Source organism: Jaculus jaculus, chromosome 7, assembly GCF_020740685.1.
Source record: "Jaculus jaculus isolate mJacJac1 chromosome 7, mJacJac1.mat.Y.cur, whole genome shotgun sequence".
NCBI lineage: Eukaryota > Metazoa > Chordata > Mammalia > Rodentia > Dipodidae > Jaculus > Jaculus jaculus.
The window spans coordinates 38,647,969-38,666,993 of record NC_059108.1 but is presented as its reverse complement, the minus strand read 5'-3'; the positions used below and the strand labels follow the sequence as shown (position 1 = coordinate 38,666,993).

General features: G+C 38.0%; 1 protein-coding gene and 1 pseudogene across 3 annotated transcripts in view; one reads left to right on the top strand and one right to left on the bottom strand.

Annotated features, from left to right (window-relative positions):
• Afg1l (AFG1 like ATPase) overlaps nt 1-19,025 on the top strand; it is a 234,491-nt gene that overhangs the window by 96,025 nt on the left and 119,441 nt on the right. For all 3 annotated transcript variants that reach the window (XM_045155614.1, XM_045155617.1, XM_045155615.1), the window contains one exon: nt 15,946-16,004. In XM_045155614.1, coding sequence (XP_045011549.1) covers nt 15,946-16,004 — 59 coding nt within the window. The remainder of the gene's footprint in view (nt 1-15,945; nt 16,005-19,025) is intronic.
• Nucleotides 14,340-14,658, bottom strand: LOC105944171 (annotated as a pseudogene).

Below are 19,025 nucleotides of genomic sequence, written 5' to 3'. Positions count from 1 at the left end.
CAAAGCCTCCTCTGCCTCCACCGTTACCCCCAAAGCCACCTTCATCTTTAGGCTTGGCCCAGTCCAAGTTAACTTTGTTTCCATCAATTTCACCATCTTCCATGGCCTCCTTGGCAGCTTTGGCATCTTCCTCACTGTTGAAGTCTACAAAACCAAACCCTTTGGAAGACCCAGTTTCCCGATTCGTGACTATTCTTGCATGAGCAGAGCCTTTGAATGATTCTTTTAATGTCTCTTCAGTGGTCTCCTCAGACAGACCTTTGACAAACAGTGTCTTAGATGGCTGACTTCTTGCATTAGGTAAACTTCCAGGTCCTTGTAACTCCAGCCTGATTGCTCTGCCTTCAATTTCCATTTTATTACAGGAGTTTAAAGCTTTTTTAGCATCTTCAAATGAAGCAAATTCTATAAATGCATACCCTTTAGGTTTGCCATCAGGGTTCTGGGGCACTTTGATAAATGTTGCCTTCTCAAATGCTTCCTGAAGAGTTTTCGTCTGTTGCACTGTAGGACAGGTTACTTAAAACTAATGTTTTTGATTTTTAACCACTAAACCATCCCCACAGACCATAAATCCTTCAGTTTTATCCCCTCATCTAAGACTAGTCACAGTATTTACATCCATTGACTTAGGAAAAGAATCTCATGTGAAGGGCTGGAGAGATGGCTTAGAGGTTGAAGCACTTACCTGCATACCAAAGAACCCGGGTTCAATTCTCCAGTACCCACATAAAGCCAAATGCCATCATTTACAATGGCTAGAGACCCTGGCACACCCATTCTCTATCTGCCTCTTTCTCTCTCTCTCAATTAAATAATTTAAAAAAGGAATCTCCTGTGAAAACTACATTACTGATTTCAGACTTCATTGAAAAGAAATGAGTAAGTATATGGATGGTAGTACTTTCATAACACAGGTCTTAGGTAACATTTTATAAAGAGAAAATAAATATTTCCATAGCTATTATAAAATAACAAAAGACCTTTTGGAGCCTATAATGTCCTTGGATTCCAACTACCACTATTTGAATAAAAATGAAGTCAGGGCTGGAGAGCTGGCTTAACAGTTAAGGAGCTTACCTGAGAAGCCTAAGGACTTATGTTTGACTCTCCAGGTCCCACGTAAGGCAGAAGCACAGGGATGCAGGTGTACAAGGTTGCACATATGCACAAGGGGGCACACATATCTGGAGTTTGAGTGCAGTGGCTGGAGGCCCTGGTGAGCCAGTTCTCTCTCTCTTTCACACACACACACACACACACACACACACACACACACACACACACACACATTAAAAAAACAAGGCAGTCTGTTGGGCTTGCCTTAAAGAAACAAATGTAGACCTCTGGAAATGATATGCCTATAATTCTAGCTATTGGGAGGCTGAGGCAAGATTATATCTCTCCAGCCTCAAAATTCTCAAAGAAACAAGAATCCAGACTGTAACTCTTTGTAGGACTGACAATCATTTTTCTAAAGCAGCTCCATGTCACCACACCATCTTACTTGCAGATTTTCACAAAATTGTCATCATTCTTTTCTTCATTCCTCTGTATGTCACATTTGCTTTTTCTCCCCTTGAGGGTCTTGCTGTGGTGCCCAGGCTGGTCTTGAACCTTTATGCTCAAGTGATTTTCCTGCTTCAGCCTCCTGAGAAACAGAGCTGCAGGCATGCCTCACTGTGCCCTGTATCTGATTACTTTTAAGATTTTTTTGTTTGATTTTCGAGGTAGGGTCTCACTCTGGCCCAGGCTGACCTGGAATTCATTCACTATGAAGTCTCAGGATGACCCCAAACTCTTGGCGATCCTCCCACCTCTGCCTCCCGAGTGCTAGGATTAAAGGCGTGCGTCACTATGCCCAGCTCAGCTTGCTTTATTCTTACGTGAGTGTTGTTGGGTCTGTCAGCTGCTATCAACCTGCTGGTCACCACATGGTGGTAAACAAGTCTGTATGTTTTTAGCATGAATAGAGTCATTGGTTCTTAAATGCATCTAAAACATATTTTATTTATCTATTGGAGAAAGAGGGAGATAGAGATAATGGGTGTGCCAGGGCCTCCATCGACTGCAAACAAATCCCAGAGGCATGTACCACCTTGTGCATCTGGCTTATGTGGGTCCTGGGGAATTGAGCCTTGTTTCTTAAGCTTTGCAGGCAAGTACCTTAACTACTAAGCCATCTCTCCAGCCCCAGAGTACTTTTCTTTAAAAGTTTTATTATTTATTTATGAGAGAGAGAGGCAGATAGAAAATGGGCACCAGCCTTTCAGCCTCTGCAAATGAACTCCAGATGCATGCATCACCTTGTGCATTTGGCTTACATGAGTCCTGGGGAGTCAAACCTGGATCCTTTGACTTTCCAGGCAGGCTCATTAACCACTAAACCATGACTCTAGCCCAGTACTTGGTTTTAATTCCAGGTTTATCAAGGACTGGCTGAGGGCTCAGCAAATCACCTTCTTTAAATCCTGAACTTCAGTTTCTTTATCTGTAAAATAGATAAAATATACCTTTAAAACTTTCCTTTTTTATAAATTTTATTTATTTGAGACAGAGAAAGGGGCAAATAGAGAGAGAGTGAGAGAATGAATGTGTCAGGGCTTCTAGCCACTGCAAACGAACTCCAGATGCATGCATCACCATGTGCATTTTACTTATGTGGGTACTGAGGAATCGAACCTGGGTCCTTAGGCTTCACAGGCAAGCACTTTAATTGCTAAGCCATCTCTCCAGCTCCTACTTTTTCTCTTTTTTGAAGTAGGTTCTTACTGTAACCTAGACTGACTTGGAACTCACTCCACAGTTCCACAACAATCTTCCTACCCCTCCTCCCAAGTGTTGGCATGAAAGGTGTGCACCACCATGCCTGGCCTCTTTTTCTTTTCTTTCTTTCTTTCTTTTTCATTTATTTTTATTTATTTATTTATTTGTTTGAGAGCAACAGACAGAGAGAGAAAGAGGCAGATATATTTAGAGAGAGAATGGGCACACCAGGGCCTTCAGCCACTGCAAACGAACTCCAGACACGTGCGCCCCCTTGTGCATCTGGCTAACGTGGGACCTGGGGAATTGAGACTTGAACCGGGATCCTTAGGCTTCACAGGCAAGCACCTAACTGCTAAGCCATTCCTCCAGCCCCCTCTTTTTCTTTCAATTTGTGATAAAATTGAGAATATTTTGGAAGGAAAAATCATATGGGCTCCAGAGAACCTTTTAATTACTTATCTTAAATGTTTTTCTTACCCTAAACCAACTTGCAAATGTATAAATAAACATTATTCATCCTTTTAGTTTTGACAATTTAGTTTTAGGGAAAAGAACTGAATATCTATGTGCATCTCCAAGGTATTTATGTCCTGTAATTACTTTTAAAAATCCTCTCTGCATGCATTTCATCTGTAAGTATTATTAGAGTTATTCACTGTGGAGAATTTAGAGGTCCTTATGCCATTCTTTACAAAATGAATGTCCCATAATTCCAGTACTCCATCTTATATGAGCAAGTGTTCATTCAGCTCTGTTCAGAGATCATTAAAAAAAACACCCACAGGCAAGAACTGTTGAATTTTTAAATAGTATTTAGTAAATAATGACAAATGTTGATACAAATGTATTATAAAATCTTTATGTCTAAGAAAAACAACATAAAATGACTAATGTTAAAAATGTTGGTAGCTAAATAACATTTCAGAAGATGGATCTATTGTATTAATAATTAGCATAATATTTGAATTGCAGAAAAACTCTTCAGTTTAATGAATACAGTCCCTTTTCTCTTAAGTGTTCTATAAAAACCTAAAGGTTTTCAAGCCAAATGATTTGTATTTTAGAATTCTGTTTAGAAAGTAGCCCTCAGAGCATAAAGTTTTGAATTAATATGTTCTTCCATATTAATTTAATATTAATTTAATATTAACTTTGCTGATGAGTCAAAATCTTTTAATCAAGAGTATTACAAGTAGGCCTGTACATCTTCTGCTGTCATTAACATCCTTCAAAGGCGTATGCTTGGGAAGCATGACATGGCAACTATGTCAGTAAAAGATGTTAGTCTATGAGGAAACGCAAAAGGCTACCTTAGAATAGGCTCTCATTGATGTAGTTTCTTAGCTTGAATTCTGTCATATTGTGGCTATTGATGCTCTCTAGTGTTGGATATGGTTTTTATATATTTTAATTTATTTATGTGCAATGAGAGAGAGAGAAAGGGAGAGAGAGAGAATGAGAATGGGTGTGCCAGGGCTTCCAGCCACTGCAAATAAATTCCAGATGCGTGAGCCAACGTTGTGTGTCTGGTTTTATGTGGGTACTGGAGAATGGAACCTAGGTTCTTAGTCTTTGCCAGCAAGCACCTTAACCACTGAGCAAGCTTTTCAGCCCCTGGATATGTTTTTATAATGAATTTTAATTGACATACAATAAATGACGCAATTTGGAAAATACTGACATGCATTTACATGTGTGAACCCAGCACCTTCACAATCATAGTTAGTATTCCTGTTGTTCCCCAAAGTGTCCTGTGCCCCTTTTTCCTCTCACAGCTAACCCTGCCCTCCTTCCCCAGGCAACCATCTACTGACTTTTTGTTCTATATATTAGTTTTTCTTTTCTACAATTTTATGTCAAGGGAACCACACAGTATGAATTATTTTGTTTGGTTGGTTTTGCTCTGACTTCTTTTACTCTGTATGTTTTGAGATTCATCTGTTTTGTTGTATGCATAATTTATCCCTTTAAAAAGTTTTAAAATATTGAGCAGGCCATGGTGGCACACACCTTTAATCTTGGGAGGCAGAGGTAGAAGGATTGCTGTGAGCTCAAGTCTACCCTGAGACTACAGAGTGAATTCCAGGTCAGCCTGGGCTAGAGTGAAACCCTACCTCAAAAATAATTTGTTTTAGTATTATGTTTTGAGAGAAAGAGAATGGGGGCATCAGGGCCTCTAGCCACTGCAAATGAACTCCAGATGCATGCGCCACTTTGTACATCCAGCTTTAAGTGAATACTGGGGAATCACACCAGGGTTGTTAGGCTTTGCAGGCAAGCACCTTAACTGCTGAGCAATCTCTGCAGCCCAATATATTCTTTTTATTAAAGAATAATACTTCCTTGTACAGACCCTCCATTTCCCAAATGACAGAAATTTAGATTGCTTCTGATTTAGGCTATTACAAATAAAATTGGAGTTTTTAATTTTTTTCATGTGTGTGTGTGTGTATGTGTGATATGTGCCCTTGTGGTACCCCATATTCCTTCCTGGGTCCAGTGCCACTCACCTGTGGTGTCCATAGTGGAACGTCAGGGGTCCTGCTTCATTGTTCCTCTGCCTGGTCTTGGTTTTGAGCCGGAGTCTCCTTTGACTGTTCTGTAGCTATGGGCATTGTCTGGGTTCTGCTCCCCTATGGCACTTGGCTTACAGGAGGCCATGGCCACACCTAGCTGTTTTATATGGGATCTGGAGATTTGAACTCTAGTGGTCTCTGGTCTCTGAGACCCTTTAAGAAGCATATGGAGGGCTGGAGAGATGGCTTAGCGGTTAAGCGCTTGCCTGTGAAGCCTAACGACCCCAGTTCGAGGCTCGGCTCCCCAGGTCCCATGTTAGCCAGATGCACAAGGGGGCGCATGCGTCTGGAGTTTGTTTGCAGAGGCTGGAGGCCCTGACGCGCCCGTTCTCTCTCTCCCTCTATCTGTCTTTCTCTCTGTGTCTGTCACTCTCAAATAAATAAATAAAAAATGAACAAAAAATATTTTAAGAAAAAGAAGCATATGGACCCAACCACTGAACCATCACTTCAGTCCAAAGTTGAAACTTTTTAAAACTATTATGAGTAAAATGTTAGAACATGGAATTTTTTTTTTAATCCATTTGTTTGTTTTTCAAGGTAGAGTCTCACTCTAGCCCAGGATGACCTGGAATTCATTATATAGTCTCAGGGTGGCCTCAAACTCAGCAATCCTCCTACCTCTGCCTCCCAAGTGCTGGGATTAAAGGCATGTGCCACGACCTTGGAATATTATTCAAGCATGTGATTTTTATTTGTTTTTTGACATTTTCATACTATTATATTATATTATATTATATTATATTATATTATATTATATTATATTATATTATATTATATTATATTATATTTGATCATAGTACCCCAACAGTCTCACTGTTGTCCTCTTTCTCATCTTTTCTGTATCTATGACTTAGAAGAGAATGGAGGATGTTTGAAAATTGGCTTCTCTTCGCTTTGTCTTACTTCCTGGCAGGCATAGCTGGCAGCTCTCATTCTGCTGCCATTTTTGCACAGTCCTTAGTGCCCTTGAGTAATATGGGAAGATTACAAAAACACCTTTAAACCCATCCTGCATTCTATACGTTTTACTCACTTAGAGGCACTGAATTTGGGAAAGCACTCATGTTGAGTGTTGACATCCTAACGGCCTGGCCATCCCTTTAATCCCAATACTCAGAGACCAGGGTAGAGGGATCGCCACAGTTCAAGGGCAGCTGGGACTACAGAGCGGGTTCCAGGTCAGCCCGCGCTCAAGTGAGACTCTGCCTCAAAAAGAAAATATTGTGTCTTAATTTTTTTAAGTATAGTATTATGGGATTATTTCTGTATTTCCTTGTTTAGAGAAAATTTGATAAGTATGTTAGATTTCAACTGCTGTATTTACTTATGGAAATAAAATATGGTCGTTAGGAAACATTTATTCTCTTTAGAAAAATATTCATCATAACATCATTATAGTGAAGAAAAGGATTTGCATAAGCTCTTTGCATAAGCTAGAGGCTTAAATTCAGCTACATTTAAATTTTTTTATTTAGGAATATCATAAAAGGTAAAGCAACACTGGCCAGGCCGTTAGGATGTCAACACTCAACATGAGTTCTTTCCCAAATTCAGTGCCTCTAAGTGAGTAAAACGTGTAGAATGCAGGATGGGTTTAAAGGTGTTTTTGTAATCTTCCCATATTACTCAAGGGCACTAGGGCTAGACACAATTTAATCTAACTTGTTCTTTATTGAAAACACTTTTTACTGTTCACAATTTACAATTGCTTTAAAAATCTAATAGTGGATTGGAGAGATGACTCAGTGGTAAAAGGCATTTGTTTGCAAAGCTTGACAACTTGGGTTCAACTCCATAATACCCACATATAGGCAGATACACAAAGTGGTACAAGTGTATGGAGTTCGTTTGCAGTGGCAGGAGGCCCTGGTGCCCCATACTCACTCTCTGTCTGCCTGCCTCTTTCTCGATGTCATAAATAAATAAAATTTTAAAAAATCTAATAGCTTCATAAAATGGCTGTAAAGGGATTTTTGGTTGGTGGTTGTTTGTTTTCAAGGTAGGGTCTTGCTCTAGCCCAGGCTGACCTGGAATTCACTATGTAGGCTCAGGGTGGCCTCAAACTCACGGTGATCCTCCTACCTCTGCCTCTTAAAGGGAATATTTTTTTGATTTCTTTTTTTTTTCTTTTCACAATTTTTATTAACATTTTCCATGATTATAAAAAATATCCCATGGTAATACACTCCCTCCCCCGCCACACTTTCCCCTTTGAAATTCCATTCTCCATCATATTACCTCCCCATCTCAATCACTGTACTTACATATGTACAATACCAACCTATTAAGTACCCTCCTCCCTTCCTTTCTATTCTCTTTATATCTCCTTTTTAACTTACTGGCCTCTGCTACTAAGTATTTTCCTTCTCACACAGAAGCCCAATCATCTAAAGCTAGGATCCACATATGAGGGAGAACCTGTGGCGCTTGGCTTTCTGGGCCTGAGTGACCTCACTTAGTATAATCCTTTCCAGATCCATCCATTTTTCTGCAAATTTCATAACTTCATTTTTCTTTACCGCTGAGTAGAACTCCATTGTATAAATGTGCCACATCTTCATTATCCACTCATCAGTTGAGGGACATCTAGGCTGGTTCCATTTCCCAGCTATTATAAATTGAGCAGCAATAAACATGGTAGAGCACGTACTTCTAAGGAAATGAGATGAGTCCTTAGGATTTATGCCTAGGAGTGCTATAGCTGGGTCATATGGCAGATCAATCTTTAGCTGTTTTAGGAACCTCCACACTGATTTCCACAATGGCTGGACCAGATTGCATTCCCACCAGCAGTGTAGAAGGGTTCCTCTTTTTCCACATCCCCACCAACATTTATGATCATTTGTTTTCATGATGGTGGCCAATCTTACAGGAGTGAGATGGAATCTCAATGAAATTTTAATCTGCATTTCCCTGATGACTAGTGACATAGAACATTTTTTAGATGCTTATATGCCATTTGTATTTCTTCCTTTGAGAATGCTCCATTTAGCTCCATAGGCCATTTTTTGATTGGCTTGCTTGATTCCTTATTAGTTAACTTTTTTAAAAAAATTTTTGCTTATTTTTATTTATTTATTTGAGAGCGACAGAAAGGGAGAGAGAGAGAGAGAGGGCGTGCCAGGGCCTCCAGCCACTGCAAACGAACTCCAGATGGGTGTGGCCCCTTGTGCATCTGGATAATGTGGGTCCTGGGGAATCGAGCCTCAAACCGGGTCCTTAGGCTTCACAGACAAGTGCTTAACCACTAAGCCATCTCTCCAGCCCTATTAGTTAACTTTTTGAGTTCTTTGTATATCCTAGATATTAATCCTCTATCAGATATATAGCTGGCGAAGATTTTTTCCCATTCTGTAGGATGCCTCTTTGCTTTTTTCACTGTGTCCTTTGCAGTGCAAAATCTTTGTAATTTCATGAGGTCCCAGTGTTTTAATCTGTGGTTTTATTGCCTGAGCAATTGGGGTTGTATTCAGAAAGTCTTTGCCAAGGCCAATCTGTTGAAGGGTTTCCCCTACTTTTTCCTCTAGTAGTTTCAGAGTTTCAGGTCTGATGTTGGACTTAATTCTTATACATGGAGAGAGAGAAGAGTTTGTTTTCATCCTTCTACAGATATATATCCAGTTTTCCTATCACCATTTGCCGAAGAGGCTGTCTTTTCTCCAATGAGTATTTTTGGCGTTTTTATCGAATATCAGGTGGCTATAGCTACTTGGGCTTACATCTGGGTCCTCTATTCTGTTCCACTGATCTACATGTCTGTTTTCGTGCCAGTACCATGCTGTTTTTGTTACTATGGCTCTGTAGTATAGGTTAAAATCAGGTATGGTGATACCACCAGCCTTATTTTTGTTGCTCAGTATTATTTTAGATATTTGAGTTTTTTTGTGATTCCAAATGAACTTTTGGATTGTTTTTTCTATTTCCATGAAGACTGCCTTTGGAATTTTGATAGGGATTGCATTAAATGTGTAGATTGCTTTTGGTAAGATTGCCATTTTCAAAATTTTGATTCTTCCAATCCAGGAACAAGGGATGTTTCTCCACTTTTTATTGTCTTCTGCAATTTCTTGCTTGAGTGTTTTAAAGTTCTCATTATAGAGATTCTTTATTTCCTTGGTTAGGTTTATTCCAAGGTACTTTATTATTATTATTTTTTTAATGTAATTGTGAATGGGAGTGATTCTCTGATTTCATCCTCTGTGTATTTGTTGTTAGCATATATGAAGGCTATGGACTTCTGTGAATTTATTTTGTATCCTGCTACATAGCTGTAGGTTTTTATCAGCTCTAACAGTTTTCTAGTAGAGTCTTTAGGGTATTTTATGTATAAAATTATGTCATCTGCAAATAATGATAACTTGATCTCTTCCTTTCCAATTTATATCCCTTTTATGTGTGTCTCTTGCCTTATTGCTATGGCTAAGACTTCCAAAACTATATTAAATAAAAGTGGGGACAGTGGACACCCTTGTCTTGTTCCTGATTTTAGTGGGAAAGCTTTCAGTTTTTCCCCATTTAGTAAGATGTTAGCTGTAGGTTTGTCATAAATAGCTTTTATTATATTGAGATATATTCCTTCTATTCCTAGTCTCTGTAAGACTTTTATCATGAAGGGATGTTTGATTTTATCGAACACTTTCTCTGCATCTAATGAGATGATCATGTGATTTTTGTCCTTCAACCCATTTCTATAATGTATTACATTTATAGATTTGTGTATATTGAACCATCCCTGCATCTCTGGGATAAAGACTACTTGGTCAGGGTGAATGATCTTTTTGATATATTCTTGTATTCTGTTTGCCCATATTTTGTTGAGTATTTTTGCATTAATGTTCATGAGGGAGATTGGTCTGTAATTTTTTTTGTTCTATCTTTGCCTGGTTTTGGTATCAGGGTGATGCTGGCTTCATAGAAGGAGTTTGGTAGAATTTCTTTTTCTATTTCCTGGAAAAGCTTAAGAAGCAATGTGTTAGGTCTTCCTTAAAAGTCTGGTAAAATTCATCAGTGAATCCATCTGGGCCTGGGCTTTTTTTAGTGGGGAGATTATTGATAACTGTTCGGATCTCCATGCTTGTTATAGGCCTATTTAAGTGATTAATCTCATCTTGATTTAATTTAGGTAGGTCATATAAATCAAGGAACTTATCCATTTCTTTCAGATTTTCATACTTTGTGGAGTATATGCTCTTATAGTATGTCCTTATGATTTTTTGGGTTTCTCTGGAATCTGTTGTGATGTTACCTTTTTCATATCTGATTTTATTAATTTGTGTCTCTTCTCTTCTTCTTTTGGTCCAATTTGCTAAGGGTTTATCAATCTTGTTTATTCTTTCAAAGAACCAACTCTTTGTTTCATTAATGCTTTGGATTTTTTGTTTGTTTGTTTGTTTCTATTTCATTAATTTCTGCCCTAATCTTTGTTATTTCTTCCTGTCTACTGATTTTTGGTTTGCCTTGTTCTTCTTTTTCCAAGGCTTTAAGGTGAAGCATTAGGTCATTGACTTGCGACCTTTCTAATTTCTTAATATAGGCATTTAAGGCTATAAATTTACCTCTTAGAACTGCCTTCATTGTGTCCCAGAGATTTTGGTATGTTGTGTTCTCATTATCATTTGACTCTATAAACTTTTTGATTTCCTTCTTGATTTCTTCATTGACCCATTCATCATTTAGTAGTGTATTGTTTAGTTTCCATGATTTTGTGTATGCTCTATAGCCTTTCTTGCTACTGATTTGTAGTTTAATTCCATTGTGGTCAGATAGAATGCAAGGAATTATTTCAATTTTCCTGTATTTGTTAAGATTTGCTTTGTGTCCTAATATATGGTCTATTTTAGAGAATGTCCCATGTGCTACTGAAAAGGATGTATATTCTTCAGTATTTGGATGAAATGTCCTGTATATATCTGTTAGGTCCATTCCTTCTATGACCTCATTTAGTCCAGATGCCTCTCTGTTTATTTTTTCCTGGGATGACCTGTCAATTGATGAGAGTGGGGTGTTAAAGTCACCCACCACCACTGTGTTTGGTGTTATCTGTGACCTTAGTTCTAATAGTGTTTGTTTGATGAATTTGGGAGCCCCCATGTTAGGTGTATATATGTTTAGGATTGTAATGTCCTCCTGTTGGAGTGTGCCCTTAACCAATATAAAGTGACCTTCCTTATCTTTCTTGACTAATGTTGGACTGAAGTCTACCTTGTCTGATATTAGGATAGCAAACCCTGCGTATTTTCTAGGCCCATTTCTTGAAACACCATTTTCCAACCTTTCACCCTAAGATAATGTCTATTGTTTGTAGAAAGGTGAGTTTCTTGGAGACAATAAATTGTAGGATCCTGCTTTTTAACCCAGTCTACAAACCTATGTCTTTTTGTTGGGGCATTGAGGCCATTGATATTAAGAGATATTATTGAAAGGTGTATATTTATGTTTGCCAAATTTTTTTTTTTTTTTTTTTTTTTTTTTTTTTTTTTTTTTTTTTTGGTGGTTCTGGTTCTACCTTTGGTCTCTTGTGTTAACTAGTATTTGAGTATAACTTGTTTTTTACAGTTTCCTTATATGTGTGCTTTTCCTTTTCTTCAGCATGGAGGATTCTATCAGGTATTTTCAGTAGGGCTGGTTTTGTCTTCAAATACTCCTTTAACCTGCTTTTGTCATGGAATGTCCTTATTTGTCCATCTATTTGAATGGATAGCTTTGCAGGATAAAGTAACTTTGGTTGATAGTTTGTTATCTTTCAGAACTTGGAATATATCACTCCAAGCCTTTCTGGCTTTAAAAGTTTGTGTTGAATAATCTGCTGTAATCCTGAAGGGCTTGCCTTTGTAGGTAACTTGATTTTTCTCTCTAACGTCTTTCAATATTTTTTCTTTGGTTTGTGTGTTTTGTAGTTTGATTATAATATGGCGAGGAGAGGTTCTTTCCAGGTTTTGTCTGGCTGGTGTTTTAAAGGCTTCTTGTATCTGCATTGGCACCTCTTTCCCAATTTGGGGGAAGTTTTATTCTATGATTTTGTTTAAGACGCCTACTATGCCTTTGGAGTGGAATTCTTCTCCTTCTACTATGTCCTGAATTCTTATATTTGATCATTTCATAGTGTCCTGAATATCTTGAAATTCCCACTTATGATTTTCTATAAGTTGTCTTTCTCTTTGTTGGCCTGTATTAGATCTGCCACCTGGTCTTCTAGCTTAGATATTCTGTCCTCACCTTTGTCCATTCTACTGGTGAGATTTTCTACAGAGTTTTTTATTTCAATAACTGTGTTCTTCATTGCTAGTAATTCTGACTGGTTTTTCTTTATTATTTCTATTTCCCTATTTATGTCTTGTATTGCCTTCTTTATTTCATGAAATTGGTGTCTTGCATCTTCTTTGATTTTCTCTTTGATTCCTTTGATTTTCTCTTAGATTCCTTTGATTTGTTTTTTTGAGTTCTTTGAACATATTTACAATCATTCTTTTGAAATCTTTTCTTTTTTAATTTTTATTAGCATTTTTCATGATTATGAAAAAATATCCCATGGTAATTCCCTTCCCCAACCCACTTTCCCCTTTGAAATTCCATTCTCCATCATATTACCTCCCCATCTCAATCTTTTGAAATCTTAAAGGGAATTTTAAAAAATATTTTAAAAATATTTTTAATTTAATTATTTGGGAGAGGGAAAGAGGGGAAGAGAGAGAGGGGGGTGGGAGAGAATAGGCATGCCAGGGCTTCTAGCCACTGCAAATGAAGTATAGATGCATGTGCCCCCTTGTGCATCTGGCTTATGTGTGGGTCCTGGGGAATCGGACCAAGGTCTTTTGGCTTTGCAGGCAAGTAAGTGCCTTAACCACTAAGCCATCTCTCCAGCCCTTAAAGGGAATTTTTGATGCAATAAGATTTCAGTCTTGAAACAAATTTTCTTTTTTTTTTTTAATTTTGATTTGAGAGCAACAGATGGAGAGAGAAAGGTACAGAGAGAGAGAGAGAGATAGAATGGGCGTGCCAGGGCCTCCAGCCACTGCAAACAAACTCCAGATGCGTGCGCCCACTTGTGCATATGGCTAACATGGGTCCTGGGGAATGGAGCCTTGAACCGGGGTCCTTAGGCTTCACAGGCAAGCGCTTAACCGCTAAGCCATCTCTCCAGCCCATGAAACAAATTTTCTAAGAATTCTTTGTTTTCTTTTGAATCAGGGTCTTTGAGTGTAGCTCAAGCTAGCCTTGAGGTCTCAACCCTTGTGCCTCCTGAGTGCTGGAGTTACCCATATGCATGTGTATCACCTAACAAGAAGTTTCCTTTTTGGGGGCTGTATTTTCAAGGTTGGGTCTCACTGTAGCCCAGGCTGACCTGGAATTCATTATGCTATCTCAGGGCGGCCTCCAACTAACGACAACAACTCGCCTACCTCTGCCTCCCAAGTGAGGGGATTAAAGGTGTGTACCACCACACCCAGCAGAAGTTTCCCTTTTTGAGGAAAAATATGTAAGGCTAAAACTTTGTTGCCCTTTCCTCCCTGTTTGCTTGTGAAAATAAGAATGTTTCTGTCTCTGTGTATTGTGAATAAACACACATGCACTGTGATGCATATGTTGAAAAACATCTAAGGAAAAAGTCACTGCTTGGATATGATACAGTTGCCCTATGTACAGAGTTCATTAACAGAATTTTGGGTTAGAGAGATGGCTTAGTGGTTAAGTGCTTGCCTGTGAAGCCTAAGGATCCTGGTTCGAGGTTCGATTCTCCAAGACCCACGTTAGCCAGATACACAAGGGGGTGCACGCATCTGGAGTTCCTTTGCAGTGGTTGGAGGCCCTGACGTGCCCATTCTCTTTCTCTCTATCTGCCTCTTCCTCTCTGTGTCTGTTGCTATCAAATAAATAAATAAAAATAAACAAAACATTTTAAAGAACAGAATTTTGAGTTTGACATAACTGCTTTTATTTATTTTTATTTCAAGTGAATATAATCTCATTTTATTGTCTTCATAGCAAATTGGCTTAAAACTGGATCACTTGGCCCTTTCTCCTCTTATCTCCTCCCAGTTCAAAATGCTTGCATCTCTTCATGGCCAGCATGCTCTTAGATCTGCAGTTGGGTTCAACACACTCACGCCTCAGCACAATCTTCTTCGTAGTCTTAGCCTTTTTCCGGAACATAGGGTTAGTCTGCCCACCGCAGCCACTCTGCCATCTGTCATAACGCCGCTTTCCCTGAGCATGCAGAGTCCTCTCCCTTCTTGTCCTGGGTCACTTTGCGGGGCTGGTGCTTGTCACACTTCTGGCAGAAAGTCTGGCGAGTTTTAGGGATATTCACCATGTGGCCAGGAGTGCTACCAGCACGGAAAGCAAGATAACTGCTTTTAAAGTGGAACTTATTTACCTTTGTATAAAATATATTCCTTTCATACAAATATAGGAGCAGTTTTGGCTGTTGATGTGTTTTCTTGGGACTGGAGAGAAGGCTGACCTGTTATGCTGTTTGCCAGCAAAGCCTAAGGACCCAGGTTCGATTCCCCAGTGCCCATGTAAAGCCAGATACGCAGGTGGCGCATGTGTCTGGAGTTCATCTGCAGTGGCTAGAGGCTTTGGTGTGCCCATTCTTTTGCCATATATATCTGCCTTTTTCTCTCACTCTCTCACAAATAAATAACTACATAAATAAAAAAAATTCAAAAGCTAATCTTGCTACATAATTCTTACTCCTTCACTGAGACTTATATGGCAAGAAAAGATGAGGCAAGCGCTTAACCACTAAGCCATCTCCCCAGCCTATTTTTTTTTTTATAGATGCAGCATCTTTTATTGACTTAGGGTTTTGGAAGTCATCTATTCAAATTCTTTATTGCATTTTAATATTGTTTAAGGTCAACTAGATTGAATGTTTCTGATTTTCTTTCTGTCTGTTACTGTTAGTTTTCCCTTTTATTATAATTACAGTGACGTCTGTGTACTGTCTGACTAGAAATCAATTTTGGTTATTTTTTGGTTACTTCCCCTTCTGTTCCTTTATCTGTTTCTCTTTATCTTTTTTCTTCCTTTATTTGTTTCTTTCGTTGTCTGTTCTTTTATTTTTATTTGTTTATTTGCAAGCAGACAAAAATAAGAGAGACAGAGAGAATGGGTGTACCAGGGCCTGCAGATGCTGCAAATGAACTGCAGACACATGCACTGCTTTGCGCATCTGGCTTCATGTGGGTACTGGGGAACTGAGCCCAGGCTATTGGGCTGTGCAGGCAAGCACCTTAACTGCTAAGCCATTTCTCTAGCCACCCTGTATCTTTTTTTAAATTATTTTATTTTATTTATTTATTTGAGAGAGGGAGAAAGAGAGAGTGAATATAGTCATACCAGGTCTTTTTGCCACTGCAATCCACCTCCAGATGCATGTGCCACTTTATGCATTTGGCTTTACATGGGTACTGAGGAATCAAACCAGGGCCATCAGGCTTTGCAAGCAAACACCTTTAACTGTGGAGCCATCTCTCCAGTCGCTGTTCCTTCATCTTTATTTAGTCAGTAAGAAGCCTTGCTTCCCAGACTAAAAGAATGAAGAAACATTGTAATTTAAGCTAAGTCAAAAGCCAATGTCATTTGTGTCTTTCAGATCTCTATAAAAATGGACTCCAGCGGGCTAACTTTGTACCATTTATAGCTGTCCTGAAGGTAAAGAAAATCACTTATTTCTTCACTGACTATAATATATTAATTGATAATGAAGGGATATTTTTAGGATTGCCTTGGTTTTGCATCAAGTAGAGTTCATTTTGGTATTTAGATAGTGACAAAGAGGCCTCAGGAGAAAAGAACACTCTTCTCCTGCTACAATTTGGAGTATCCTGGGAATGAACCCATGACCCTGTGCATGGTAGGCAAGTACTCTGCCACTGAGCTGTGTCCCCAGCCCATGTTTACACAGGAAAACTTAGAAAATATAATCAGAGCCGGGCGTGGTGGTGCACGCCTTAAATCCCAGCACTTGGGAGGCAGAGGTAGGAGGATTGCCGTGAGTTCGAGGCCACCCTGAGACTCCATAGTGAATTGCAGGTCAGCCTGAGCCAGAGTGAGACCCTACCTTGAAAAACAAACAAACAAACAAACAAACAAAAAAAAATTAAAAAAATATATATATAATCAAATTATTCTCTAACTGGAATATTTGACAGTTTGCATTTTGTAAATTTTAATTTAAGGTTTGCTCATAAATATTATAGTAGAATATTTAAACTTATATATTTATTTCTGAAAAAAGTATTTAATGTTCTCTGTTTCCTTCAGGTTAATGGCCATTATTAACATGTTTTCCCAGCTATTAAAGTTGCTATTTTAGAATTTCATTATTATAAAAATATTCTAATATATTTAAATGTGATTGCCATCAAGTTATCATGAAATTATGTCAAGTTGAGGCACATAAATAGTTTAAATATTGGTGTGTATCATCACTGCATTGCGTTTAAAATAGCCTTCATTACAATATGATTAGGAATAAAATCTCTTCCTTTTTAAGTGTTACTTTTAAGTATGTTTTATGTGGTTGTTCAATATTTCTGTAATTTGCCAATATTGATTGGAAGTCTACTATGTGCAAAGTGACACATTCGTCATAATGGGCGCTATAATTATAAAACAGGCTATTTATTCTCAAGTCATTATAATCTAGTTAAGAATGTAAAATATATATAAATGCTATGGCAGAAAGAAAAGTAATGCTGGGTGTGGTGGTGTACGCCTTACTCCCAGCACTTGGGAGGCAGACGTAGGAAGACTGCCAGGAGACCAGCCTGAAAGTACTTAGTGAAGTGAATTCCAAAAAAAAAAGAAAAAAAAGGAAAGAAGAAAAACAGGAAAATAAAGCAAAGTCTGTAGTACCCAAACAAAATATGATTATGCACCAAAATGTAATTCTCATAATAATTTTTCTCAGTTCATATCAATGTATGTGAAGAAAAAGTAAAGCTTCACTAAACTAAAACCTTAAAAAAATGTTCCTAAGGAGGAGGATGTAAAATATCTTATTTTCAAATATTCTAAAGACACAGTCAAACAATTTTGACATAAAATTTAGTTGGAATTACTGTTGGTGCCAAACTTTATTCCCAACGTTATACTTAGAAGAATTCAAACATCTGTTTCCTTGACCAATTTTAGGTTCCTAAGGATTTTAATTTCGCTGAGATATTTATAGATGTAGGAAAAGTACTTTTGGAAGATTTATGCTACTAGTAATTTTTTATCCTCATGTCTCACATAGAGCAAGAAGGTAAGTTTTTCAGTGATTCTTCTACATTAGGTTTCAAAAGTATAGTGTATACAGATCCCATAATATAAATAGGTACAGAAATAGTATCTTCATATAGCATTAAATACACAAATGATAAAAAATGAAGGCTCACCAAATGCAACTGTGGACCTATACTGTTATTTTGTGTTTTGGGTTTTTTCTTTTTTTTTTTTTTTTTTGGTTTTCTAAGGTAGGGTTAGGGTCTCACTCTAGCTCAGGCTGACCTGGAATTCACTAATGTTTTTCACTAATGTTTTGGGTTTTTTTCAAGGTAGGGTCTCACTCTGGCCTAGGCTGACCTGGAGCTCACTGTGTAGTCTCAAGTTGGCCTCAAACTCATGGTGATCTTCCTAACTCTGCTTCCGGAGTGCTGGGACTAAAAGCTATACTGTTACTTGCCTTAAACTTATTTCCTGGCTGATAATTTGTCATATGCAGTACTATCAGTGGACAACTAAACTGACCAGAGGAATTTAATTTTCCTTCATTTTCTCACCCTGAATTCCTTTAAAGAAGGGATGTGAGACAAATAACTGTCAATTGATATTGATCATGAAATTGATTGTTCCCAAGAACCAAAGGATGAAGTAGGGTGAGAAAACACCTACAGTGGCTAGTGCATTCAAAAGATTTCTCACATATAACAAAACACAGCTCAGTGAAAAGAAAAGCAGAGCTGATTTCTTTGGAGCTTGTCTTTATACGTGAAGTTTCCTTTGTAATGAAAAATGGTTTCATATTTACTTCAGTGACGTTTTGCCTATTCACAGATGATAGCTTTACATTTTCATTTTGGCCCAGCTGAGAGCAATGTCAGCAGAAGTCATCCTTAAAACAATAGAGAATGTTAGTTTAATAAAAAGAGAGTTTAATAAAAAAAAGAGCAAGATTGGAATATATTTGAGGGAAACCCTATTGCTAAGTCCTTTTTCTTTATGTTCTTCCCCCATAAACAGCCCATTTGTAATTCATCAAGCTCATGGTTTATTGCTTGGAAAAATAATCAAAATAAAATGATAAAAAATTATGTGAGCTCTTAGTAAATAATGACATATTCAAAAGATAGTAAGTATGGTAAAGGGGAATCGTGTATGATTAAGAGCTATAGGTCCATCAATAGATGAATAATTAAAATGCTGTACAGTGGTATGGCATGCTACCATCAGAAGGAATGATGTTCTGATGCTATATATGAATGAACCTTGAAAATATTATGCTCAAAGAAGCCAGGTACAAAAGGCTAAATATCATATGATCCATTTATATGAAGTACTCAGAAAATACAGATTTATAGAGAACAAAAGTAGAATAGGAACTAGGTATGGTGGCATACACCTTTAGTCTCATCACTTGGGAGGCTGAGGAAGGAGGATTGCTGTGAGTTTGAAGCTGCCCTGAGACTA